This window comes from Lissotriton helveticus, chromosome 1_1 (genome assembly GCF_964261635.1).
Source record: "Lissotriton helveticus chromosome 1_1, aLisHel1.1, whole genome shotgun sequence".
In the NCBI taxonomy this organism is placed as follows: domain Eukaryota; kingdom Metazoa; phylum Chordata; class Amphibia; order Caudata; family Salamandridae; genus Lissotriton; species Lissotriton helveticus.
In genome coordinates, this window is record NC_136057.1 from 1,449,469,737 (window position 1) to 1,449,496,340 (window position 26,604).

The 26,604-nt window shown below is 47.3% G+C and overlaps 1 protein-coding gene across 2 annotated transcripts in view; it reads left to right on the plus strand.

Moving 5' to 3' along the window:
• Positions 1–567: 567 nt before the first annotated feature.
• The window catches only part of WNT10B (Wnt family member 10B), a 228,657-nt gene continuing 202,620 nt past the window's right edge, over positions 568–26,604 (plus strand). The window contains exons 1-2 of one of the 2 annotated variants that reach the window (XM_078685835.1): positions 568–786; positions 9,829–10,017. In XM_078685835.1, the coding sequence (XP_078541961.1) occupies positions 9,950–10,017 (68 nt within the window). In that variant the 5' untranslated portion in view covers positions 568–786; positions 9,829–9,949. Of the gene's footprint in view, positions 787–1,387; positions 1,478–9,828; positions 10,018–26,604 lie in introns of those variants that run through there. The other variant, XM_078685830.1, reaches the window with a different exon arrangement.

The following is a 26,604-nucleotide window of genomic DNA, read 5'->3' on the forward strand; positions in this document are numbered from 1 at the left end:
GCAGGCAGAAAGGGAGAAGTCACAACTGAGAAGAGGACGGGCAGCGGAGAAAAAAAGGGTTAAGTGGCGGGGAGTTGTGTCGGAGGAAAAGAGGACACATTGGCAAAATAGGGGCCGAAGGATATGGAACCGAAGTATAGAAAAAAAAGTGTCCAGTGGCAGTGGACAGCGGAAGAGGAGAAGACCAGTCAGAAGGGAAAGTGAGAGAATGGTCGGAAATATCCAGGTAGCTATTTGGTGGTACCTTTGAGGTGGAAGGACAGCAGGGAGACAGGAGAGAGAGTTCAGAGGGAAAGAATAGTGAAGGAGAAGCAGTCTGGGCTCGGGGTCAGCGAGGGAGTAGGTACTTGTCGGAATTGGAGGGCTCGATAAGATAAAGAGTAGGAGAGAAGAGTCAGAAAGAAGGGGGTTCGGCGACAGGAGATACATTAATTAGAAGAAGGAGGGAAGACGTGAAAATGGGAGTGGAGAAGGGCCAGGCGGGTATCAATCAAAGGAGGCGGTGAGAAGTTGTCAAAGAGAGATGAGAAGAAGAGAGAAGGGTGGAGGTGGAAGAAGAATACTCCGGACAAGTGGTCGGAGAGCGATCGGGGGGAGAGGGGAGACAGCCACCAGAGGGGGAGCGCAGAGAGGTCAGGGGAGAGCGGGATCAGAAGCAGAGGGATCAGAGCCGGAGAGGAGGATGAAAGGACAGCCAGACAGTTGATGGTTTTGGCTGTAAATAGACCGGGGGCTGCAGAATGTGTCGGAGATGAAAGGAGCGGCCGACAGCTCGCAGGAAAAGAGGTGGGTGCTGCTGGGGGGTGGGGGGGGGGGGGGGGAGAGGTGCGTGCCGCGGAGGGGAGTGCTCTGGGGCTGCAGGGAGTGGCCCCGCCAGCAGAGCGCTCGCAACTTCAGAGGGAAGAGGAGAGCCGGCTGAGGCTCTGTGGGGACAGGACGGGAGCAGCCTGCCAGGACCGTTCGGGAGGAAGAGGCTGCACCGAGCAGAGGCTGAGGAGAGCAGCCCCAGAGCCTGCGCAGCAGAGGGGCACGCACACCAGGACCGGTGCAGGAACCCTTCCTGCAGCTCACGCGCGTAGGAAGGAACCTGCCGCCTGCACCAACCCACCAGATCTCCCTCCTCCAGGACCTGCCAGCGTAGGGCACCGGCATCCAGGACTCGGCAGCCCAGAGCACCAAGTTCAAGGACAGGCCGGCAGGAGCAGGTCTCCGTCCTGAGGACCCACCTCCCTCAGCGCATCGACCTTCAGCACCCACCAGTACCCGCCGTGGGACCTGCCCGGGGCGCTTGTCTCCAGGATATACCACCGCGGGGCGCGCGCTGCCTCTTCAGAACCCGGCAGTCTCGCGCCGAGCGCACCTGCCTCCACGCTCCACCAGGAGCGGGCCGGCAACCCGCGGGCGGCATGGGCCAGGCGAGGCGCGCGCCAATAGCCAGAGCCCTGCGCGCGGAGCCAAGCGCGAGCCGCCCAGACAGGTGAGCGGCGCCGCGGGGGGATGATGAGGGGGGACATGGGATTGCACCTGTGGAGGGAAGCAGGAGCGAGACCCCGGAGAGAGCAGGGCACAGCGGCTGCAGGTAACACACGGCAGCAGAGGGCGAGCTGAGCGCGCGTGCAGTAGGAGCAGCGCACCGGGGAGGACAGCCAGAGCACACGGCTCGCGAGAGTCAGAGCCGGGGGTCGAGGGCGCACAGACGGAGAAAGGAAAGGGACAGAGACTAGGAAAGCGAGCTGGCCCTCAAGCAGGAGCGAGACAGAGGCTGAGTGAGGCACAGAGAAGAGGTCTGAGAGAGTCAGGGCTGGGAGGCAGGTGAAGAGAGAGGGCCGGGGCAGGAGGAGCGAGAGGGGCACACAGATATAAGGGGAAGAGAGAGACGGGATGATGACCTGAGATGCAACTACTGCGAACCCCCAGGGGCGCAGAATGAAAAGAAAGCGAGACCAGGGAAGTCAAAGTGATCGGGCACGCGAGCAGAGCGATAGAAATCAGACAGGATTATGAAGGGACAAGGCAGAGAGAGTGAAAAGAAACACGAGAGAGGCAGCGAGAATTAGACTGAAGCAAGGTCAGGCTGACAGGGAAACCCCGCTGATAGAAACGGGAGACGGGAGAGACAGGCATAGGATTCCGACGGAAGATTACCAAAAACAAAGAGAGGAACGGGAGGATGGAGACGGGACGGCAGACTGATGGAAGGGGGCGACAGAGCAAGAGAAAAGAGGGGAGGGTGGAGAGAGGGAAGGAGTTGCACTAATAAAGAGGCAGAGGGACCGCATCATCCAAGCAGGCGGCCAGGGCAGTGAATTCGATGTAGGAAGGAAGGAGTTCGTAGGTGGTAGGGAGAGAGGGACAACCGTAAGCGAGGGAGGGCTCGTTAAATGCTGGCGCGAGAGTGCTCGAGAGTGACTCAGATGTGCACTTCTGAGAGATATTGTACTGTAATTGGAAAGAAGAATGGGGGGGGGGGTGTTATAAGCACACAGAAGGAGTGACAGAGAACGAGTATAGACGAGGGAGAAGAAAGGGAATGTGGCAAAAGAGCTGAAGGAGATTTATTGGGTGCGGGGATGTGTGAGAGAACAAGTATGCGGCACAGGGGGAGGATATGTGGCAAAGAAGCCTAGCATCCATGGGAATGACAATGATTGCTAAGTGTACGCTCACCAGTAGACCAACGCTTTACTAGCAGAAACTAAGTTCAGGCGAATAGGAACTCCAAAGGTTTGACTCGTTCGTGGAAGGTCTAATTGTATACCTTAAGCAACAGGACATCAAAGTCCACAAACAGCTTTAAGGGCCTGCTGACACACGAGGCTGGTGACAGTGAAGGACGTTTGCCATGGGTTGCACTCAGGTCATGAGTGAGGGATTTCTACCTCCACCAAGTGTTGTAGTCGATTAAAAACAATTGAACTTCGTGTGTGCAATTGGGCGTCTCGGTGTTAACAAAGGGGGCGAGGCTTGAAGTAAAAAAAAAACAGTGTTGCACTTCTCAGAAAGCAAAGTCAAGAATCTCGGACCACCCTGCAGTGCCTTTTTCTGGCTGCAGGCCTCTCTGAGATTTATGGCAGGATCCGTTCCAGGGTACACCCGCCTCTGGCCTGGCAAATCATCTTTCTCTAATTTGGTTGAGGCTGAATCCCTGTTTGGGTTTTCCTCCTCACATTGAGAAGTGTCATAGATGAACACAACAGACAAGCCTACATGCACTCTCTGCTGTCCCAAGCAGATAGATCAATGACTGGAATTCAGCATCATTTTAGACATCTAGCAGCTCACTCTCAGGGTAAAATATTAAAGTACCCCAGTTTTGGTATAAAATGCGCAGCTCTTTATTTTTAAGTTTTTCTCAGACAATGAAAGTTTGAATTTCATTTGTCATTACACAAAAATGCTCACTGTCAACTTACAGATTCTGCTGTGTACTTTGTGCAGCGCTTAGAGGCAAGAGCTTTCATTTACTATTAGCACTTTTGCGGGTCCTATCAAGAGACCCTCTGGGTTGAGAAATTGATTTCTGAGTTCCCCTATACTTTAGATGAGCATGGCCTCGTGGCTAACAAGCTCTTCTTCCTAAGGTCTTCTTTGCAATTGATCTCAAAACAAAGTAGCCATATGTCTCCAGTGAGGGCAGACTATCCCAATGTTCCCGTGGTCCGGTGCTGGGAGCGCAGGCAAGCAAGTCTGGCCTTAACCTTCACGGGGACATGAGTATCTCAAAATGGTTACAGGGAGTTTCTCATTCACAGAGAAACCCCAAACCCTTAATTGATAGGGATTTCAAGTTTTACAATTATTCAGCAAGGGTTTATCCTACCTTGGCACCCTCAAACCTTTTGAAACAACACACCATAAGGATCTCTAATGGTTCTGAAATCTCATACCCTCCAATCTGTGTTTACAAACCTGGCTTTGATCAGACTTCCTATGAAATGCTGCTGGACCGATTTGTTAGTCTGGTCGATGTCCTTGAAAGTCCTTTCACCTTTGAGTTTCCAATCTAGGGGTTGCTCTCTGACTGTATTGGTGGCAATGCTTGTTGTTCTATCCCAGAGGACAAAATAGCTACACCACGCCCACCGTGATTTAACCCTGGGTCAACCATTGTTAAAGGTCATGAATTTAGATCATATCTCGTTAGACACTAATCAACACCCCCTCAGAATACTTCTAACCTGCATTAATTTGTATGTTTAGAAGAATTTGCCAAGATTTTTTTTAATTAAGCAGGATTGCATTTATAAAGAGGTCTCTGAATTCAGGAAGCATGAACTTAAGACAAACTATCAAAGTGAAGATAGTGAAATGTGCATTTTCTTTAAGAGAGTGAAGATTTTCATTGTGACAGTAAAGCCTCATGCGGGGGATTTGATGTCTGCTCACAATCGAGGGACACTGCCAAGGTAACTGCCGGTTTCAATGTGCACTTGCCTGGACCGTAACTCATGATATGACTGTAGCTGTACTGTATAGGAATGTGTTCATGTAAGTGAAGCGGACAGGTGTGGAACAAGCATATGGAGGTTTCAGTATTTAGTGGAAGCTCAAATATAGGGTGCAGAAAGCCCACAATTTCTGTCACTTTAGCAAGGCACACATCTTCTTTAGATGGATTCGTGAACTGGAGCCCCAAGTGAAGAATCCACAGCCAGGCTTAGACAGAGGAGCACAATGTCTTTCTTCTGGTGACAGGGCTCGGAAACAGCAGGTCTTTGCCATGTCAAACTGCTTCATTTGGAAGAAAGGTGCATTCGCTGCAGAAGACATCGTGCCTTAGCTTTGGATCTTGCTATGATTTTCACCACATAAAGTTTTCCAGACTTTTGAAGTTTTCTTCCAATGACCTAGATTTTCCACAAATGTAGCTCACACACACATCCGTGCTTGCAAAGACTTTTTTCAAAGGTAATCTCCTTTACCAGGTCCCTTCCTTAATCCAGGTTCATCAGCTCCAACAGGGACAGGGAGACAGTCTTCCATGAAGAGGTGGTCTCTGTACCCCGAAGATAAATAACTCTTGTAGTCCCTGATTGGAGGCTAAGAGCTCCGCCTGCTTGGTTCCCTAAACTCTCCTTCTCAGGACCAAAACGTAAATTTAACACCAGTTGCCTCAGCTGGTCTCCAAGGTACTGGCACAGCTGGTAAGTTGGTTCCCAGTTTTGGATTTCTATGCTTATGATTTGCTGACCTCCTCTCCTCCATTATGGTCGTGAAGGAGTGCACCAACTTTGACCCTCCGGACCCCCAGCTTGCATTTCCCACTAGTAGTTAAATGGGTCACCCTGCTCAGCTTTGGAGCAATGCGATTAAATGCACATATCCAGGAGAAACTATTACATGCTGGTGATGCGTTAAGCTCAATTTTAATTAACACATTTGTGCGTAAAGGTAATCTATAGGGAAACTTTAGGGTCAGCTCCACAGTGTAAAGTCCTACCTCTCAGGGAAACCTCCCATATAAGAGTAAAGTTGGAGTTGCCATACGGTTTCACCTCTGCCCCAATACCAGGTTTCTCCTCTTCAGGTGTCCTGACACAGAGAGGCAGAGTGGGGGCTAGATTCACCCAAAGAGAGGATCTAGTCGTCCCATGGCATGTTCATATCAAGAGCATCCTTTTACAGGGCATCCTTAGTGGCTTCCATAGTGGGCTGCTATCTTTGGACATTATGCTCACTGCATGTCATAGGCCTCAAAGCATTTACTCTATGAGCCACATCAAAATGATAAATACCTCCTTAGCTGAATCCTTCTCAAACACTCATGGGGACAGCGCGATACAATGGAAAATCAGTCTAGTTACAGCAGAGGACCACCATTGACCTCTTTCGGACTTTATCAATATGACAAAAGTCAGCTGGTCAGTAGGCCGTGGAAAAATGTAAACTACACTGGCATAAATGTGTAGAATTTCAGAAAGTTCGTGTTTTGCATGAGATTCCTGAAATTACACCATAATTCCACTTTACGTAGTGGAGTTCAGAAAAGTTTGTTTACAGTGATTTTCATGCTCACAGAGGGACAAAAACCAAGACTTTGAGTATGAGAAAAATTCTATGAAAAAGGCTTATGACAAAAGCATAATATGTGATTTTCGCACCCTCTTACTGGTTAGTCATTGATGCTGAAAGACTTGACTAGTTCATTGGTTTCTTTTATGGAAATCAAATTGAAAGAGGCAGTTTTGGTTTTGTGGTGTTGGAAGCCAGGTTTACCTTGATTAGCACGAGGATGCATGGAAAGTGTGCCTCAATGTCGTTACCGTTTCCCATTAAATGGTCTTCCAGAGAGTTACAGAGATCCTTACAGTGGTTAGTGCAGATTCTGGAGCAGTCTGCTTTTTAGAATTCAGAGATGATTTTGAGTTTTTCTTTGGTCACGCATGTGAGATGCATTGCATATAATGGGATCTCTTGGCTTTTTGACGACTGCTTTATAGATTCAGTACTGTTGTTAGAGTCCGTTTTCCACATTCTGGTTCTTTAGTTTCTTCATATGTCTTTCTAGGCTTCTAGTTCAATTTTCTGTAATTTTACATCGATGCTGAACTAACCAAATATCAGGCCGTTTCACAGGTGGCATATTGGGTGTAGATCTTCTATTATTAACTCCAATTGGGCGATATTTTTGGACATTATATTTAGGACAAAATATTTTGTGTGAAATGATATTCATATTTTGATATTCTGCTACAATGCCAGGACAGCCTCTAACAAAATCTCACTATGTGGGGGTGATAGGAAGAAGAGAAATTCAAGGAGGGTGAGCAGGGACAAATAAGGACAGACGCGCCCATGTTGAGTAATCTTTGATGCAAAAGGTCAGTAATGAGTTTTTATAAAGCACTACTCACCCTCCACACTTCCTATTTATTTGCATTTTGAATGGTGTTCGATAACCCTTGGGGATGGGCTCCTGCAGTAAATGTGAAGTGCCTTATTCTGTTTAAAGTGAAGGAGTTGTGGGCTAGAGTTCGATATTAAATTGCAGATAAAAATTCTGGTCTTGCTTAAGGATTTTACATTTATTAGGATGCAATAGAGCCGAATGTGGGGGGTGACCGGAAGGTTAGAAAATCTTTGGTAGGCTAGATGAGATTGGCGTCCAGTATTCCTGGAGAGCAATAGAGTATGCAAACATACAACTGTAAGTTAAATAAATGCCAGTTCCAGAAAGCTAAAAAGATGCAGGCGCAAGACGGTCTCAATAACTGCTTGGAGGTCACAATACATTTTAGGAAAAGCCAGAAAAGCCTCCGGAAATGCAACCCCAAAACCTCTTACTGTGAATTCAAAATGCATTACTTATCTCTTTTAGGGCGTCTGTAGTGGGCATGCACTGTCTTCTGTTTCTGTGAAGGGCTTCAAGATTAAGGAGACCCTCTTTATATCTTTGAAGGTTTCTGGCAGCGTGTCAGTGCCTTCTGCATCTGTGGCAATCTTTAATTAAACAGGTTCCTCTTTATACCTCAAATGTGTTTTCTGAGTGGGTGAATCCTTCTTTTTTCTCCACGTTCATGACCAAGTTCACAACATGCTCTTTGTATCTCAGACAGTCTCTATTGGTGTGTGAGACATTCTCTATCTGTGAAGATATCGAAATATGTGAGAACGTCTTTGTTACCCTTAGGTCTCAGAATCTGTGAGGTCTTCTATAGCCGGGTAGGTCTCTGAGTTGAAAAGGCCCTGTCTGTTTCTCTGAGACTCTTTGTGAGTGAGTGAGGCCTTCTGTGTCTGTGAATGATCTCACGGGCCCCCGTTGGCATCCCTTTGAGACTTTCTGAGTGTTTCATGCCTTCATTATCAGCAATAATTGTTAAGCACACAAAGCCTTGTTTGTGTCTCTGTGAGTATATGTAAAGGTCTGAGTTCATAAGCCCCCCTTTGCACCTCTGCGGGACTCTATGAATCTATGTACCTTCTTTAACTGTAAAGGGCTCTCAGTTTATAAGACCATCTTTGCAACTCTCTGGGAGTTTGTGAGGACTTCTATCTCAGGGAAGGCCTCAGAAGTCACAATGCCCTCTTTATATTTCTAAGGGATCTACTTGTGTGTGAGTCCTTGTGTATGGCTGCATATCTCCATGTGGGTGAAGCTCTCTTTGTGTCTCTATGAGTACTCGTAAGGACCTCTAAGTTCACAAGGCTACCGTTCTTCTGAGGGTCTCTGAATGTCTGATGCCTTTTACATCCAGACAGGCCTTTGCATCGTTGAGGGTGTCTATGAGTGTGTGACTCTCTGAATGTCCCCGAGGAGTTTGTGAGACCACTCTTGCATCTGAGAGGGTCTCTATGGGTGTGTGAGACTCAAGGTCTCTGAGTTTGTGAGACCACTCTTGTATCTTTGAAATGTAAATTGATACTTGTATAGCGCATTACTCACCCGCAAGGGTCTCAAGGCGCTTGTACGAATACCGCTGTGGAACCCATCCTGGCTTTCCCCTGTGAGGTGTCCACTTATGGGCACCCCCAAGGTGAAGCCAGGCATCCTTAGCGTTGTGGGGGCCGTTGTGGCGATTAAGCAAGCTATTGCCCAGAGTTGCAGAGTGGGACTCCATGATTGGAATAGGCACCGAGGCGAGAATTATCAGGTCCGTGGAATTTTTTAGCTCAAGACCCGCCGAGGCGGGGAATTGAACCCTGGTCCCTGGCTAGACCTCTGCATCAGGGTCTGCCGCTCTAACCATTGAGCCACACATCTCCTGAAGGCCTCTCTGAGTGTGTGAGTCTCTGAAGGTCTCTGAGTTTGTGAGACCACTCTTGTACCTGAGAGGGTCTCTATGAGCGTGTGAGTCTCTGAAGGTCTCTGAGTTTGTGAGACCACTCTTGCATCTGTGAGGGTCTCAATGAGCATGTGAGTCTCTCAAGGTCTAGGGGCTAGATGTAGGTAATTGACATTTACCGATTCGAAAATACTGAATTTTACTGATTCGGTATTTTTGAATCCGTAAATGCTATGTAGATAATTATTCGGTAAAAAATACCGAATCGTTAAGATTCGGTATTTACCGAATCGGTAATTACCGATTCGGTATTTGCTATTTATTCCTATGGGCCTGGAGGCCCATAGGAATGAATGTCAATTACAGAATCGGTAATTACCGATTCAGTAAAAATGGGAAAAAGTCAAGGGTGGCAACTTTGACATCCTGTTGCACCCCTGATTAGTGTTTGTGTGCACATGTGGCACACATACATGCCCTAAGGGCATGTATGTCTGTCACATGGCACAAGTGTAAATGCACAGATTTGCATTTACATAGGAATTCGTTATTTACCACCAACTAATAGTTGGTGGTAAATAACGAATCCTTAAAGCCCAGAAGCACTCTTTGAAGTGCTTCCTACATTTCATTTACCCGAATCGGTAAATGATGATTCGGTAAATACCGAATCGGTAAATACCGATTTGTTATTTACCGAATCGGTAAATGTGCCTCCTACATAGGAAAAGTCTATTACCGGTCAGTAACGGACCGGTAAAAACCTTCCTACATCTGGCCCTAGGTCTCTGAGTTTGTGACATCACCTTTGCATCTGTGAGGGTCTCTATGAGCGTGTGAGTCACTGAGGGTCTCTGAGTTTATGAGACCACCTCTGCATCTGTGAGGGTCTCTGAACTTGTGAGGTCTTCTCTCTTCATGAAGGTCTTTGTAAGAAGGTGATGTTATCCGCTTTTAGTGAGAGTCTCTGGGATTATTATTTCCTTTCATGAACATGACAATCACAGGGTACGATTCTGTCCATTTGCCGGCACCAGACGTTCATATTGTTCGCTGTTTGTCTTTGCTGCTTTGCCTGTTAACCGTATGATTACTCCTCTTGCAGCGACCTGGCAACCTGGGGGTGTGAGGGAAGAAGCCCCCCCAGGGCCAGGAGATGAAGACTCGGTTCTACCCTAGGGTGCTTCCACAGCAGACTAGGCCCCGGCGGAGAGTGCGGCCGGAGCATGGCCCCCGGCAGCCCGTCCGACACCTGCCCTTGGATTCTCACCCTTTCCCTCTGGCTCTGCAGTCGGTAAGTGACGTCATTAGACTCGGGTGTCATGAGAGAATGCCTGAAACTTTTCAAGACACTTTTTCTCAGAATCTGTCGTGTTTACCCTTTTTGTCAGTTCTGTGTTTTTTCTTCTACATTTACTGGATTTTAAGAAATGTTAAGCACCAGTCTCATGTTTTCCCATCCTTTTTATGTCTCGCCCACCGCCGCTATCAGCTTTCTGTTGTGGAAGACCTATTTTGTACTAAACGATTACTTACAGTGGGCTTTGGGTCAGCCCGTGGCTAACTATTGCTTGGCTTTCTTTTTTGTAAATCTCATTTGCTTGACTACTTTTCAATGGCTTTCCTGTGTTTGTCCCTCCCATGGACCAATAGCTACTTTACCATCATGTTAATAGGATGACTTGTATCCTTACACTGCTTACATTCAGGGACACGTTTGTTTTTCTGCACTCCATGTGTGTGTATGTGTATTCTTGCTCTTTCCTTTTTGTGCTGCTTCTCTTCTCAAATCCCCATTCCACCCTCTGTATTCTCAGTGTTGCTCCCCTTCCTTTCCAAAACTCATCTGTCATTGGCCTGTTCCTTCGTTCCCACTTTTTAAAACACATTTCAAACCGTCCTGCTTTTAGAGAGCTTCCCTGCACCTCCTGCTGTTCCTGACACTTAACAGAGTAGACTTGTTCCTGCCACCACCCACACACTCCTCTCTAATTTCCACACCCTCCCCGTCAAATTAGTTTCTAAAAAAACAAACATTTTATCTTGATTGAACGGCCCAACAGCTTCAGTTCGCTACTGGAATGTTCCTTTCTCTTTGATGCGCTTTTGGTCATATTATTTGTAACTTACCACTCCCAAATTGGCATTCGCCATTTTGGAACAGTAAATTTAAAGTTTAAAAAAACACTGTCACGACACATACTTGCGCATACATGATAACGAATGCACACCTATATCCTTTTTAGGTCGAGCATTCAAGACCTATTGCAATTTCTTATCTTGGGTTAAAGCCATCCCCCAGCTTTTGATTTGTTTGTTTTGGTGTCCTTCAAAAATCCTTGCTTGCCTGTGGTCAGTCCTGCCTCTTTGTCCCTCCTTTCTCTTTTCCGTTCCTCCCATTCAGCAGGGTCTAAGTACTGTCTCATCACATTACAGTTCTTTGTCTATTCTCTGGGGGACTACTTTATTTCTTTGTTTCCTGCTCTGTTTCTGTTTGCCTGTGTGTAGTTTCAGCGGAATAGCTGATTACATTTAAATATAAATTCCCTCCCTCCCACCTCCTCCTAATTCCACAGTTGTATTGGGGGTACTTCTTTCACCATGCCTCCCTCTTCGTGGTTATATTTTTTTGGCTTTTAGCAATTTTTGCTGTGGACCATCATTTGGGATATCTTTTAGTAGGATGTTACTTTGGTTTTGGACTTTGTTTTACAGAGGATTGGGCTTGTTTTTTGCTTGGCACGTGGAGATTAAGGGCCAGATGTAGGTAATTTTTATTTACCGACCTCTTAAATACCGAGTCACACCGACTCGGTATTTAAGAGGTCGGAAAATAATAATACCGAGATGTAGGTAATTGCAGATGTGCAATTACCGAATCGGAAACAGTCGGTAATTTCCGATGCGGTAAATACCGACCAGTTAATGCCCATGCATTCCTATGGGCTTTGAAGCCCATAGGATTGATTGGGCATTTACCGGTCGGTATTTACCGCATCGGAAAATACCGACTGTCACAAGGGTGCAGGGGGTGTCACTTTGACACCCACTGACACCCCCAAAAGAGGCTCGGGTGCCATGTGGCAGGCATACCTGCCCTAAGGGCAGGTCTGCCTGTCATATGGCATAGGTGTGCATGCACACATGTGCATGCATACCAGAATCTGTATTTTACCATCAAGTATTATTTGATGGTAAAATACCGATTTTGTACTGCTTGTGGGACTCAGAAGAGTCCCACCTACATACCAATTTACCGGTATCCGTAATGTTACCGACTCGGTATTTTACATACTCGGTAAATTTACCTATCGGTAAATTTACCGAGTCTGTAAATTACAGGGACCTACATGTCAAATTGCTTTTACCGGGTGGTAACGGCCGAATTCGGCCGTTACCACCCGGTAAAAGCCTACCTACATCTGGCCCTTAGGGCCAGATGTAGGTAAATTTTATTTTCCGACCTCTTAAATACCGAGTCATACCGACTCGGTATTTCAGAGGTCGGAAAATAAAAATACCGAGATGTAGGTAATTGCAGATGTACAATTACCGAATCGGAAACAGTCGGTAATTTCCGATGCGGTAAATACCGACCGGTAAATGCCCATGCATTCCTATGGGCTTTGAAGCCCATAGGAATGATTGGGTATTTACCGGTCGGTATTTACCGCGTCGGAAAATACCGACTGTCACAAGGGTGCAGGGGGTGTCACTTTGACACCCTCTGGCACCCCCAAAAGAGGCTCGGGTGCCATGTGGCAGGCATACCTGCCCTAAGGGCAGGTCTGCCTGTCATATGGCATAGGTGTGCATGCACACATGTGCATGCACACCAGAATCGGTATTTTACCATCAAGTATTATTTGATGGTAAAATACCGATTTTGTACTGCTTGTGGGACTTAGAAGAGTCCCACCTACATACCAATTTACCGGAATCCGTAATGTTACCGACTCGGTATTTTACATACTCGGTAAATTTACCTATCGGTAAATTTACCGAGTCTGTAAATTACAGGGACCTACATGTCAAATTGCTTTTACCGGGTGGTAACGGCCGAATTCGGCCGTTACCACCCGGTAAAAGCCTACCTACATCTGGCCCTCAGTGATTAGCCCAGAAGCTAGAACCTTGGTTTCCCAGCTCCAAAATTAGCCACTCTGGCCGTGAGACCACAACCTCTTCTTTTATAATGGTAAGGGACTAGCAGAATACCCCCCAAAAAAACAGTGTTTAAAAAAACATGACTGAGCAGAACAAGCCTTGGCAGCGTAAAAAGCTGGCAGTGAATATCCAACTTTTTGGCGTTGCCAGTGCTTGTTTATTGTTTTATTCTGAAGTACTCGTTGCGGTGGCAACAAGCTAATTCGACAAACATTGGTCAATATAAACCTGAGACAGGCCAACTTAAATGGGTGCCATTACTTATTCATGAGTTAGTGAACATTTAGACTTCAAATTAGAGGAACTGTAACAGCAAGCATCCCGTTGGACATGTTCTGTTAATGCTCTCACTTCTGAATACCAGAATTTTCCTTGCGGGTAACAATTGTTTCAAGAAAACGTCTATTTTGGAGATGGTCCTTTGAGTAGCATGACAATTCCAAGATAGTGACACTATTTGAGTTTAGCTTGTGTGGATCGACACAGTATGTGACAGTAAGTACACGGCGAGCGACTATGATGATCCCAGAATTCCAGGCAGCTGTGCAGCCATATTGAAATATCATTTTTCATATTCACTGCAATAGGACCTCAAATAATGAAGTCAAAATGGCGCAGATTCTTTGAGTTTACAATGAGAACTACTACTGCAGTAGGAACAAGGGAACATAATAAATGGACACTGCGTCCAGTTATTATGTTCCCATTGTATGATTTAAATTGTGCATTTTATAACTTTATAAAAAATTCTATTAGTTTTCTCAAACATGTTGTGTGTGTGTTCACAATATTAAACAATACGTTTTCTTGTTAAGAAGTATGATAACACACTCTGGTGTTGTGTGTACCTTCCTGAAGCGCATCCCTTGACCTTAGCAGTGGGTGAAGCTCCTGGAGGGGTCCCCTGCGCGTGCAGGGGTGCTAGCTCAGCAGTGTGCACCTCCTCCCCGGTGACAGCAGACGCACAGCATGGCCGGATACCTGCGGCTCTGGAGCTCCTGTAGGGCGAGGGCCAGAGTGGAGCCCCGTGCCTTCGCCGCCTGCCCTGTTCCACCGCCCCTGGCCTCCCCGCGCAGGGCATGGGAGCTCCCAGTCTGTAGAGGCCGAGGGCCCTCCCAGTCCCAGTGGGGGCACCTGTAGACCTCCTGGGCTCACCTCAGCTCGCTGGCCGAAGGGGACGGAGGGGCTGAGAGCAGCGGAGGAGAGGAAGGGGGTGAAGCCTACCCCGCCCCGCTCATGATCCCGGAGGTCTTCCCCAATGTGCCGCTCATCGCCCTCACCAGGAACTTGGTTTTCCCCTGGTTCATCAAGATCATCGAGGTGAGGTGGAGGCGGGCATGTTAGACTGGACCCCAGGGGATCCAGATGTGCCAAGTGCCTTAGGTGGGTGATGTGCAGGGGAGAAGTCTTAACTTTTGGGCTGGGATGTGCTAAAGTCAGTGCATTAAATGCACTCAGTATCTGCATTTTACTTTAAAAAGGAGATTGCCAGCACTACTCTTGTGCTTTAGTTGTATTAAGTACCGCGGCTCCTCACAGCAAACAGACACTCTAGCATAGTAATTACTTGCACTTTTGTAATTCCATCAATTGATTTTAGTCACTGGCAGTTGTGAAACTACATGCATGCTGATATATGGAGGGCATATGGGGTAAGAAGCTTAGTGCATAGTTCTCAACTTCTTACCTTCCAGGGAGGTCCGAGATTAACATTTAAGATCCTATCAACATTAATTGATGCCATTTAAGGATGTTGCAAAGAAATCCCCTTCATTTAAACAATTGTGTTATGAACCAGGAGTGATAACACCTTCATGAATATTTTGTGATCCTAACCCAGCTATCTATGAGGCACAGTGTTGATACTGTAAATATGTTGTTGTCCTTGGAGCCAGCGAGGTGACTTGTTTTGCATTCTCCTTATAACCTGATATGTTGCCCTCACTCTCCATCCTTGTGCCTCACGATGCTCTTCTTCTCCTCAGTCTCCATCCTTGTGCCTCACGCTGAGCTTCTCCTCACTCTACTTCCTTGTGCCTCATGCTTTTCTTCTCAACACTCCTTCCTTCTTCTTCACACTGCTCTCCTCCTAACTCTCCTTACTTATGCTTCATGCTGATCCACAACTAACAATTCCAATACAACCCATTTAATTCCACTACACACCACATACTTAAACTCCATTACACATGGGTAAAAGACATTGCCATTTACCACACCAAAAGCTCTAACTCAAATAAATGCAAGACCTATTGCATTTCCAATGTTTGTTTGTTTTTGCTGATGCTGTTCCACATTGGCAAAAAGCATTGGCAAAGCCAAAAGCGCAGCTAACGTCTTTAATAGATGATAGCTATTGGCTTTTTCAATGAGTATTTCCTCAAGAAACTACTCTGGCCATTCTGTCAAGATTCCGGAAGCTTCCATTTTCTTTTTCTTTTCTCACCTTTGGCTCAGCTCTTTATTTACTTGTTTCAATATGGCGATCCTGTATTTTTTCCAATGCGGCTTGTGCTGCCGCTCGCAGCACAAGCTGCAAAGGAAAAAATGCAGAGTTGAAACATCCCTGCACGGTATGGCAGGCACCGTACAGGGATGTTTAGCGGGACAACACAGGTGTCCCCCAGGCCCATAGCATAGGGCCAGAGGGGAAGGGTGCCCTACTAGGGGCCACCCAAAGTCACTTCCCACCTGCCTTTTAATGGAAAGGTCAGGCGGAAAGCGAAATTGTAATCCTGACGTCCATTTGTTGATTACATTTCCGACAGCCGCCCTGATGAGCTCCGTGAGTCAGTTGGAAGCAGAGCGGTATTCCCCATGCGTTTCCCTCTGACCGCCAGTATCATAATATGGCAGTTGGATGGAAACCTGCAATGTCGGGTAGAAAGCCTCCGACGAGCTGTTGGATGGCTTTCAGCCCGACATCATAATGAGGCCCATATGTCTTTCCTAAAAGTCACTACATGGCTGAATGCAATGACTGGAGTGTGATTCACCATAGGAATCTTGAAGCAAGATTGCTCCAACTCATTCTTGGTACGCAGATAAGTAATTCAAGAAACAGACTTTCTGGAGACAGGACATCTCACGGCTTCCCATCTGAGACTGTCAAGAGCCAGTTACAGGTAATAGGAGCAACAGCTGCCACTGACTAGAACCTCCAGGATTTCGTGATTTACAAAAAAACTGCAAAATCTGCAGTTTTGCAAAAAGGTAGTGCTTTTTACAAAAGTGCCAGCGAAATTCCTTTTATTGGCCCAGTGTTGACTACTGAGCCAAATCAAAGGACGGGTTCAGTGAACAGGTGAGGTGTTTGTTCACTCACCCGCTGCGCCGCATCCCCCTTGCCTGGAGGTGCCTGGAGAACATTGCTGGTGCTTGTACTGGGACACCAAATAGCAAGTACATTTTCTACCCCCCAGCAGGATATGCATTTTCTCTGCTCCTCTCCCCCACCCTCAGCAGACCCACAATCCACAGGCTGAATGTGGATGATGTGATTGCAGGGGTATGATTTAAAAACAAAGTAAGAATTTGGTCCAACTGCCCGTGGACATAAGGGGGAACCCGCTGATGCACATTTTCTTTATGAAAGAAAATTTGGGTACGCCGCCCTTGTGCATGCAGCAGGACCCTATTTTTTTTAGTGTAAGAATTCAGGCCTGCTACCTGTGGGCATGGGGCAGGATCCGCTTGAGCACTATTTTTGAAAAAAAAGACAGAATTTGGGCCTGCCGCCCGTGGGCATGTGGTGGGAACTGCTTGAGCACTCTGTTTTTTTAAAAGAGACAGATTTCGGGCCCGCTGGCCATTGGCATGCAGCATGACCTGCTGGGACACAATTTTTTTTTTTACAAAAGAATTCGGGCCACCACCTATGGGCATGTGGCAAGACCCACTCGGGCACTAGTTTAAAAAAAAGACAGAATTTGGGTCCATCACCTATTAGCATGCGGTGGAACCGGCAGGGCCACTGTTTTTTTGTGTGTTGAAGAATTCGGGTACGCCACCCGTTGGCACGCGGCGGGACCTGCTTGGGTACTATTTTTGAAACAAATACAGAATTTTGCCCCGCCACCCGTGGGCATGCGGCAGGAACTGCTTGAGCACTGTTTTCTTTTTTAAAAAGACAGATTTTGGGCCCGCAGCCCGTTGGCATGCAGCGGGGCCTGCAGGGGCGTTATATTTTTTTTATCTAAGAATTCGGGCCCGCGCCTGTGGGCATGCGACGGAACCTGCTTGGACACTGTTTTTTTTATAAAAAGACAGAATTCGGGCGTGCCTCCCGTAGGTATGTAATTTACAACAAGGGGTGGTGATGGACAGAGTCTCTGAATTAAGCAGAGTACTCTCACCCAGTCAAGAGATCAGGGCTAGATCCAACACCGTTTTTTAGCTCATTGCACCATCCCAGTTTCAGAACCTGGCTGTATGCAAATTAGTCTGTCCCTGGCCCAGTGCATCATGGGAACAGGGCAGACCAGACTACAAAAGCCAATTCTTACACTGGGAAGGAAACAAGCTTCCGGGGACCGGTTTCTGCCATTTCAGGCGTCTTCGGCCCGGCTTGCTTGAATCCTGATGGTGCAATGAGCAAGGGACTCACATGTGGCAGGGTATACTCAGACATGAGTCCCTTTCTCACTGCTCCATCAGGATTCAAGCAAGCCGGGCCGAAGAGGCTGAAATGCCAGAAACCGGTCCCCGGTAGCTTGTCTCCTTTCTGGTGAAGAATTGGCTTGGTAGTTTGGTCTGCCCTGTTCCCATGATGCACTGGGCCAGGGGCAGACTAATTTGCATATAGCCAGGTTCTGAGCTGGGATGGGGCAGTGAGATAAATAACGGTGATGGATCAAGCCCTGATCTTTGGACTGGGTAAGAGTGGTCTGCTTAATTCAGACACTCTGTTCATCACCACCCCCTTTTCTGTATCGTTTTTGGCCACTATAGGTGTGGCAGGGTATACTCAGACATGAGTCCCTTTCTCACTGCTCCATCAGGATTCAAGCAAGCCGGGCCGAAGAGGCTGAAATGCCAGAAACCGGTCCCCGGTAGCTTGTCTCCTTTCTGGTGAAGAATTGGCTTGGTAGTTTGGTCTGCCCTGTTCCCATGATGCACTGGGCCAGGGACAGACTAATTTGCATATAGCCAGGTTCTGAGCTGGGATGGGGCAGTGAGATAAATAACGGTGATGGATCAAGCCCTGATCTTTGGACTGGGTAAGAGTGGTCTGCTTAATTCAGACACTCTGTTCATCACCACCCCCTTTTCTGTATCGTTTTTGGCCACTATAGGTGTGGCAGGGTATACTCAGACATGAGTCCCTTTCTCACTGCTCCATCAGGATTCAAGCAAGCCGGGCCGAAGAGGCTGAAATGCCAGAAACCGGTCCCCGGTAGCTTGTCTCCTTTCTGGTGAAGAATTGCCTTGGTAGTTTGGTCTGCCCTGTTCCCATGATGCACTGGGCCAGGGACAGACTAATTTGCATATAGCCAGGTTCTGAGCTGGGATGGGGCAGTGAGATAAATAACGGTGATGGATCAAGCCCTGATCTTTGGACTGGGTAAGAGTGGTCTGCTTAATTCAGACACTCTGTTCATCACCACCCCCTTTTCTGTATCGTTTTTGGCCACTATAGGTGTGGCAGGGTATACTCAGACATGAGTCCCTTTCTCACTGCTCCATCAGGATTCAAGCAAGCCGGGCCGAAGAGGCTGAAATGCCAGAAACCGGTCCCCGGTAGCTTGTCTCCTTTCTGGTGAAGAATTGGCTTGGTAGTTTGGTCTGCCCTGTTCCCATGATGCACTGGGCCAGGGACAGACTAATTTGCATATAGCCAGGTTCTGAGCTGGGATGGGGCAGTGAGATAAATAACGGTGATGGATCAAGCCCTGATCTTTGGACTGGGTAAGAGTGGTCTGCTTAATTCAGACACTCTGTTCATCACCACCCCCTTTTCTGTATCGTTTTTGGCCACTATAGGTGTGGCAGGGTATACTCAAACATGAGTCCCTTTCTCACTGCTCCATCAGGAATCAAGCAAGCCGGGCCGAAGAGGCTGAAATGCCAGAAACCGGTCCCCGGTAGCTTGTCTCCTTTCTGGTGAAGAATTGGCTTGGTAGTTTGGTCTGCCCTGTTCCCATGATGCACTGGGCCAGGGACAGACTAATTTGCATATAGCCAGGTTCTGAGCTGGGATGGGGCAGTGAGATAAATAACGGTGATGGATCAAGCCCTGATCTTTGGACTGGGTAAGAGTGGTCTGCTTAATTCAGACACTCTGTTCATCACCACCCCCTTTTCTGTATCGTTTTTGGCCACTATAGGTGTGGCAGGGTATACTCAGACATGAGTCCCTTTCTCACTGCTCCATCAGGATTCAAGCAAGCCGGGGCGATGAGGCTGAAATGCCAGAAACCGGTCCCCGGTAGCTTGTCTCCTTTCTGGTGAAGAATTGGCTTGGTAGTTTGGTCTGCCCTGTTCCCATGATGCACTGGGCCAGGGACAGACTAATTTGCATATAGCCAGGTTCTGAGCTGGGATGGGGCAGTGAGATAAATAACGGTGATGGATCAAGCCCTGATCTTTGGACTGGGTAAGAGTGGTCTGCTTAATTCAGACACTCTGTTCATCACCACCCCCTTTTCTGTATCGTTTTTGGCCACTATAGGTGTGGCAGGGTATACTCAGACATGAGTCCCTTTCTCACTGCTCCATCAGGATTCAAGCAAGCCGGGGCGAAGAGGCTGAAATGCCAGAAACCGGTCCCCGGTAGCTTGTCTCCTTTCTGGTGAAGAATTGGCTTGGTAGTTTGGTCTGCCCTGTTCCCATGATGCACTGGGCCAGGGACAGACTAATTTGCATATAGCCAGGTTCTGAGCTGGGATGGGGCAGTGAGATAAATAACGGTGATGGATCAAGCCCTGATCTTTGGACTGGGTAAGAGTGGTCTGCTTAATTCAGACACTCTGTTCATCACCACCCCCTTTTCTGTATCGTCCCGTAGGTATGTGGCAGGACCCGCTAGGGGCAATATTTGAAGAAAAAAAAGAGCGAATTATGGACAGCCGCCTGTAGGCATACAGGAGGACCGACTGGGGTAAATTTTTTTGTTTTTAAAAAGAAACTAAGATAACTTGCAGCTAAAAGGCTGCAAAATGTCAAACTTTGTGCCGCTAAATCATCGTTTTTGGGCACTACATTTACTAATTTATGCCGCAATATCCTTGGGGTCTGACTAAAGGACACTACATGGTTCTGCCCTCTTTGTTTAGGTTCGGCTGATGTTCCTTTTATGCCCCCAGGGTTGGCTGAGATATTGTTCTCTATCACCCACTCTTGTGACATGGTTGGGCACACTTTCAGTCCTCACCCAGGTTCACAGTTTTCATTTGAATTACTGCTCATAGGACCTTATCTGGCCAAAGGCCTGGAGTCAGAACTGCGACCCTTGACGATTTATCGAAATACTGAAGGCATTTCTCATTATTAGCCTTCTCTCTCAGTAGAGCCGTTACAACTTTCCCTTTTCATTTATCAATGTTTCAGCAGGGACATGAGATAGGACCCAACCAGCCTACTGTGGACATCCCTCCTTAGAGTTTGCGGGTTATCAGCTTTGACATGAAAAATTATGGCGCTTTAGACTGCAAATTTTTTAAAGGTTCCATCTCCTGCAGCACACCTCTCATGCCTTTCTCACAATATTCTAAGGGGCCTCCCAAGTTTCTAGAGCTCCCACCCTGTTAGCATCACTTTTCAACAGCTCCTGCTTGATGCTTCCTACTCTTTTGGCTGGGCCCTCCATTTTCTCCTCCAAGCATCTGCCACACTCTCGGTCTTTTCAATTTTGATCCTCAAAACTGTGAGGATGGCATTAATCAGCCTCATCCTCCTGGACATGTAAGCCGCCTTCGACACGGTGTGCCATCACACTCTAAAGACACGCCTCCTAGAAGCCGAAATCCAAGAGAAGGCCCTTGACTGGACCACGTCCTTCCTCTCCGGCAGAACCCAGAGCGTCCGCCTCCCGCCCTTCGGATCCGAGGCCACCGACATCATCTGCGGCGTCCACCAGGGCTCATCCCTCAGCCGGGCGCTGTTCAACGTCTACATGGCCCCCCTCGCACAAGTGGCCCGCCAGCATGACCTCAACATCATCTCCTACGCCGACGACACCCAGCTCATCCTCTCCCTCACCAAGGACCCGCAGACTGCCAAAACCAACCTCCACGAGGGAATGAAGGCCGTCGCCGACTGGATGAGGAACAGCCATCTGAAGCTGAACTCGGACAAGATGGAGGTACTCATCCTCATACCCACCCCCCGCAGCCTGGGACGACTCCTGGTGGCCGACCACACTGGGAACAGCACCGACACCCACCGACCATGCACGCAACCTGGGATTCATCCTTGACTCCTCCCTCTCCATGTCTAAACAGGTCGGCCCTGTCTCCTCCTCCTGCTACAACACCCTCCGCATGCTCCGCAGGATCTACAAGTGGATCCCGACCGAAACAAGAAGAACGGTGACACAGGCCCTCGTCAGCAGCAGACTGGACTACGGCAACACACTCTATGCAGGAATTCTAGCCAAATACCTACAACGACTACAACGCATCCAAAACGCCTCTGCCAGACTGATCGTCAACATCCCCCGCTGCAGCCACATCACCCCCCACCTGAGAGACCTACACTGGCTCTCCGTCGACAAGAGGATCACCTTCAAGCGCCTCACCCACGCATACAAAGCACTCCTCAACGCCAGACCAGCCTACCTTAACAGCAGACTCAGCTTCTACACACCCACCCGCCAGCTCCGCTCCGCCAGCCGCGCCCTCGCTGGTGTCCCCCGCATCCAACGAACAACTTCCGGTGGAAGATCCTTCTCCTACCTCGCCACCAAGACCTGGAACAGCCTCCCTATCCACCTACGGAAGAGCCAGGACCTGCTTGCCTTCAGAAGACTCCTCAAGACCTGGCTCTTCGAGCAGTAGCGGCACCCCCTCCCCTCAGCCTTGAGACCCTCACGGGTAAGTAGCGCACTTTACAAGTACTCTGATTGATTGATTGAATGTTACAGGGCAACATTCTTTTGACTCTGATTAGCTCAATGTCTTATGAGGTTTCTTTGGTCATTTGCCTCTGGTCCTTCTTATGTGTTGAGTGGTTGGTGTGTATAATTGTTCCCAGATCTTTCACTTGTTTTCTGCTGTTTCTGTATGCAGTGCGCCACTAGCCCGACTCACTCAGATCCCAGGAACCAGGAGTGAAATCATGTTTACAGACTGTGTCTCTCTAGGGCAGAGCTCTTTAAACTGGGGGTGGACTGGTGGGGGTATCACTAGCATCTTTTGTGATTTATTTCTTGGCTAGAAGTAGGTGTAATTGATTGCATTTTTTAAAGGGACAACAGAACTTAACTGCAATGTTTAAACATCTTTAGATATATTTAAACATTGCCAATTTAAGAGACTAATTGTGAAAAATTCGGGGGGGGGGGCAGTGATTTTTTACACGGGGCGGGGTATAAAAATGTTTGAAGACCACTTCTCTAGAGAATGTGAATAAGAAAGGGCCTGCCTTTGGGGTGGGGTCCATTCCTCAAGATGCAGAATATGGTACTTCAGGGCCCCAGTGGTAAGAGGGACAAACACACGCCAGGCAGGACTGAGATCATTTCTGATACTATCGCCTTCATTTTCTGTATTCTTGGAAAGAAGTCACCACAGATGTATGGATTGACGAAACAGTCTCATGGGGTTAAAGCCTTTAGATTTTCACCTCAAATCTCTCCAGCAAAGCTTTCCTTCTTGTTTCTTAAGGCATTCCCCTGACGTGCGATGCTGCCATCCTTTTGTCATCCTTCTTGACAAACATGCTTGGGAAAGAGTACCGAGGCATCAGATAAATTAAGGCTGTACTCCAAGTATTATCTCGAACACACAAAAGATCCATCTGCAAGCCTGAGACGCATTTTAGATTTGTGTTTTGCCTCATGTTTATCAATATTAAATGAATGAGGATCCCAGTGTGGGCCTATTTAATTCTCTCTAGATAAGACCATACATTTCCTAACATCCTGAAATTGAGAAGTCCTTGTAAGAACTCTTTTGCACCTAGTTTTCCAATATGGCCTTCTCACTTGAAGTATCTAAGATTGACTATAACTTGATTGTCGTGGTTCGTGTTGTTTTTTCACACTTTGGCATTCAAGACTCCCATCACAATCTTCAGGTCTTTGGTTTGTCACAGCTTCAAGTTCAACTTGCATCTGTTGAAAGACTATGTCCTTGATTCTTTCGTTTGCATCATTTGCTAGAGCATAGCACTGAATAATGGTGGTGTTGATGTGTCTACCTTTTAACCTTGCTGGTATGAGTCTGCTGTTGACTGGCTTCCACTCAATTAGGCATTTTTTGTTTTTTTTTGTTTTATAGAATGAGAACTTGACCCGACGGTATCAGAGCACTTTACATGAGCACCAGTTGCGTTACAGACAGACACATTCATTTTGTTAGGCATGGGAGATTAGGTGATTTGCCCAGAATCACAGGATGTTGAGCTGCCCTGCCGAGACTCAAACCTGGTTCCCCAGTTTCGAGGTCGACCGCTCTAGCCATTAGGCCACATCCTCTCAATCCCCTTCCTCAGGATGATGAATACTCCTTTGAGATGTTGGTCATCGTCCCTTCCAGAGTACAGTACTGTCTCTCTTGTGGTGGTTTCAGTCTGCCAGAACCGGTCCACCTACTTTTGCTGACCCCCAGGATACGTTGGCTGCAGTGCCTCATCTCAGATGATACTTGAGTCAGCTTTCCGTGTCAAAGATAGTATTACGTTCCAAAATCTGATTCTGGGTTTGCCCTTGGCACTTAGAACTTCTGTCATCCTGTCAGTAGTTTCATTGCCGTTTTGACTACAGTTAATCATGCATATCTTATGCAAAGACTCTGGAAGTCCCTTATGCACAGATGATATAGTGGTTTTCGCTGCTGTTTCTGTAACAAATTATTTGTATGGGACAAGGTTGCATATCTTGTGTCCAACCCTCAACCTGGAGGACCAGTGAACCACGCTTCATCTGGTCTCAACCTTTTGACCTGTCCGGCTTGGTTGACCCTGCCAGGAGACTAAGCTCCCACCAGCATACCTCTCCAGGTCAGTGATATATGCAAGCCCCTCAACCACTTCAAGGTGACGATCTTCTGAGGACCCTACTCTTTTGTCTCACTTTGACACTGAGGGCTTCAAAGTCATGTCAACTAGAGTAGGCCATTTGTTGAAAAAAATCTGTAATTTCACCTTGAAGTCTGACTGGAAAGTTCATTGACAACCACATCTATGAGGCATTTCAACAGCATCTTAAAACATTTTCTGCAGTGGACCTCTATGACTATGATGACCTTTAATTAAAATCTGCTCTAATTCAATACAAAGTCTCTGGAACAGATTATTGCCATTAAACAGTGGTTGTGCATTAATGTTGTCTCATATTTATGAGACAACATTAATGCATCTGACCTCTTTCAGGGTGGGAAAAATATTCCACCAGTTGGCCTTGATTCTGATCCTGTTAAAATTCAAGCAGAATATGAATGCAGGCCCTGAAGGGGAACATTTTCAAAGAATTTCCACTCAAAGATTCTAGATAGTGGCATGTCCTTAACATCAAAGTCATAGGTGTTCAACTGGGGAGTAATTATATATTTATTTACCTGTTCCTTTAAACCAAGTGTGACAGTATTCTTCTCTTTGGGGCAATGGACCATTACCAGTTGCGTAACGATAATTGAGGGGCCCCCCTGCAAGGTACATGAAGGGGCCCCCTCCGGACTCTATCAGGAGCTCTCCGGCTGAAGTGCTGTGCTGATGGGGCCCCCTGGACCTTGGCCCCCCCGCCACACTGCGGGGCCTGTGTTACGCCCATGATCATTATAATTGCTTCCAGTACGGCATATCTAATATGTATAGGTGGCTACAGGACCACACCCACTCAGTTATTTTGCAACACATTTAGGCTGTCAAGAAGCAGTGTCTGGAACCTCAGAAGTTAGTTCTGTTGGTCGAAAGAACGCACCCTCTGTGGCATCTCAATGGAGCTTTGAAGACACCAGTTCCAAACCCTCTGAGCATGACACATGAGGGATATTTGGACGCTTATTACTCAGAAAATAGGTTTATTTTTGTTGGCTCAAACATAAGCCAGAAAGGTAGTGAGCTATAATCTTTCTGAAAAACAAAGTGGTCTTAGGTACCCCATCTACTTTCTTGCTGAAATTTGTCTCTGGGGGGAACAACCATTACAACGCAGGTTTTATCACGCGTTGCTTTTACATCGCATGTATTACAACGCATGGGATGTTACAACGCGTGGTAAAACCACGCATACCATTACATCGCATATACCATTACATCGCATGCGCTTTTACAACGCATGCGATGTAATGTGTAATAGCGGCGGGGGCGGCTATTCACAACGACGTGAACTCAGCAGGAAGGAGGAAGCAGGATCCGTAGGCGACGTTGGAAAGGAGACAGGTAAGGGGTTTTGCGCATGGGGTGGGGGTTACTTATGTAGGGTTTAGGGCAGTTTTAAAGTAGTGTGGTAATGTTTGTTTGTGTTTTTTTTTAAAACGTTTTAGTGTGTATTGTGGTGTTGTGTTTATTTAGTGTAGTGTATTAGGGAGGGTAGTGTAGTGTTTGTGTAGTGATTTAGGTTTTAGGGTAGTGTAGTGTTGTAGTGTATGTTTATTGTAGTGTATTAGGGTTTAGGGTAGTGTAGGGGTGGGAGTAGTGTGGGTAGCGTAGTAGTGTTTTAGGGTTTAGGGTAGTGTAGGGGTGGGAGTAGTGTGGGTAGCGTAGTAGTGTTTTAGGGTTTAGGGTAGTGTAGGGGTGGGAGTAGTGTGGGTAGCGTAGTAGTGTTTTAGGGTTTAGGGTAGTGTAGGGGTGGGAGTAGTGTGGGTAGCGTAGTAGTGTTTTAGGGTTTAGGGTAGTGTAGGGGTGGGAGTAGTGTGGGTAGCGTAGTAGTGTTTTAGGGTTTAGGGTAGTGTAAGGGTGGAAGTAGTGTGGGTAGCGTAGTAGTGTTTTAGGGTTTAGGGTAGTGTAGGGGTGGGAGTAGTGTGGGTAGCGTAGTAGTGTTTTAGGGTTTAGGGTAGTGTAAGGGTGGGAGTAGTGTGGGTAGCGTAGTAGTGTTTTAGGGTTTAGGGTAGTGTAAGGGTGGGAGTAGTGTGGGTAGCGTAGTAGTGTTTTAGGGTTTAGGGTAGTGTAGGGGTGGGAGTAGTGTGGGTAGCGTAGTAGTGTTTTAGGGTTTAGGGTAGTGTAGGGGTGGGAATAGTGTGGGTAGCGTAGTAGTGTTTTAGGGTTTAGGGTAGTGTAAGGGTGGGAGTAGTGTGGGTAGCGTAGTAGTGCTTTAGGGTTTAGGGTAGTGTAGGGGTGGGAGTAGTGTGGGTAGCGTAGTAGTGTTTTAGGGTTTAGTGTAAGGGTGGGAGTAGTGTGGGTAGTGTGGGTAGTGTAGTAGTGTTTTTGGGTTGGGGTAGTGTAAGGGTGGGGGTAGTTTGTTGTGTAGGTGTAGGGATAGAGATGTAACTTACCTTGCATACTTTTACCATAAGTATATCTTTACCACGCATGCCTTTGCGTTGTAATGGCATGCGTGGTAAAAGCATACTCGTGGTAAAATTATGCGATGTAATGGCATGCGATGTCATTGTCA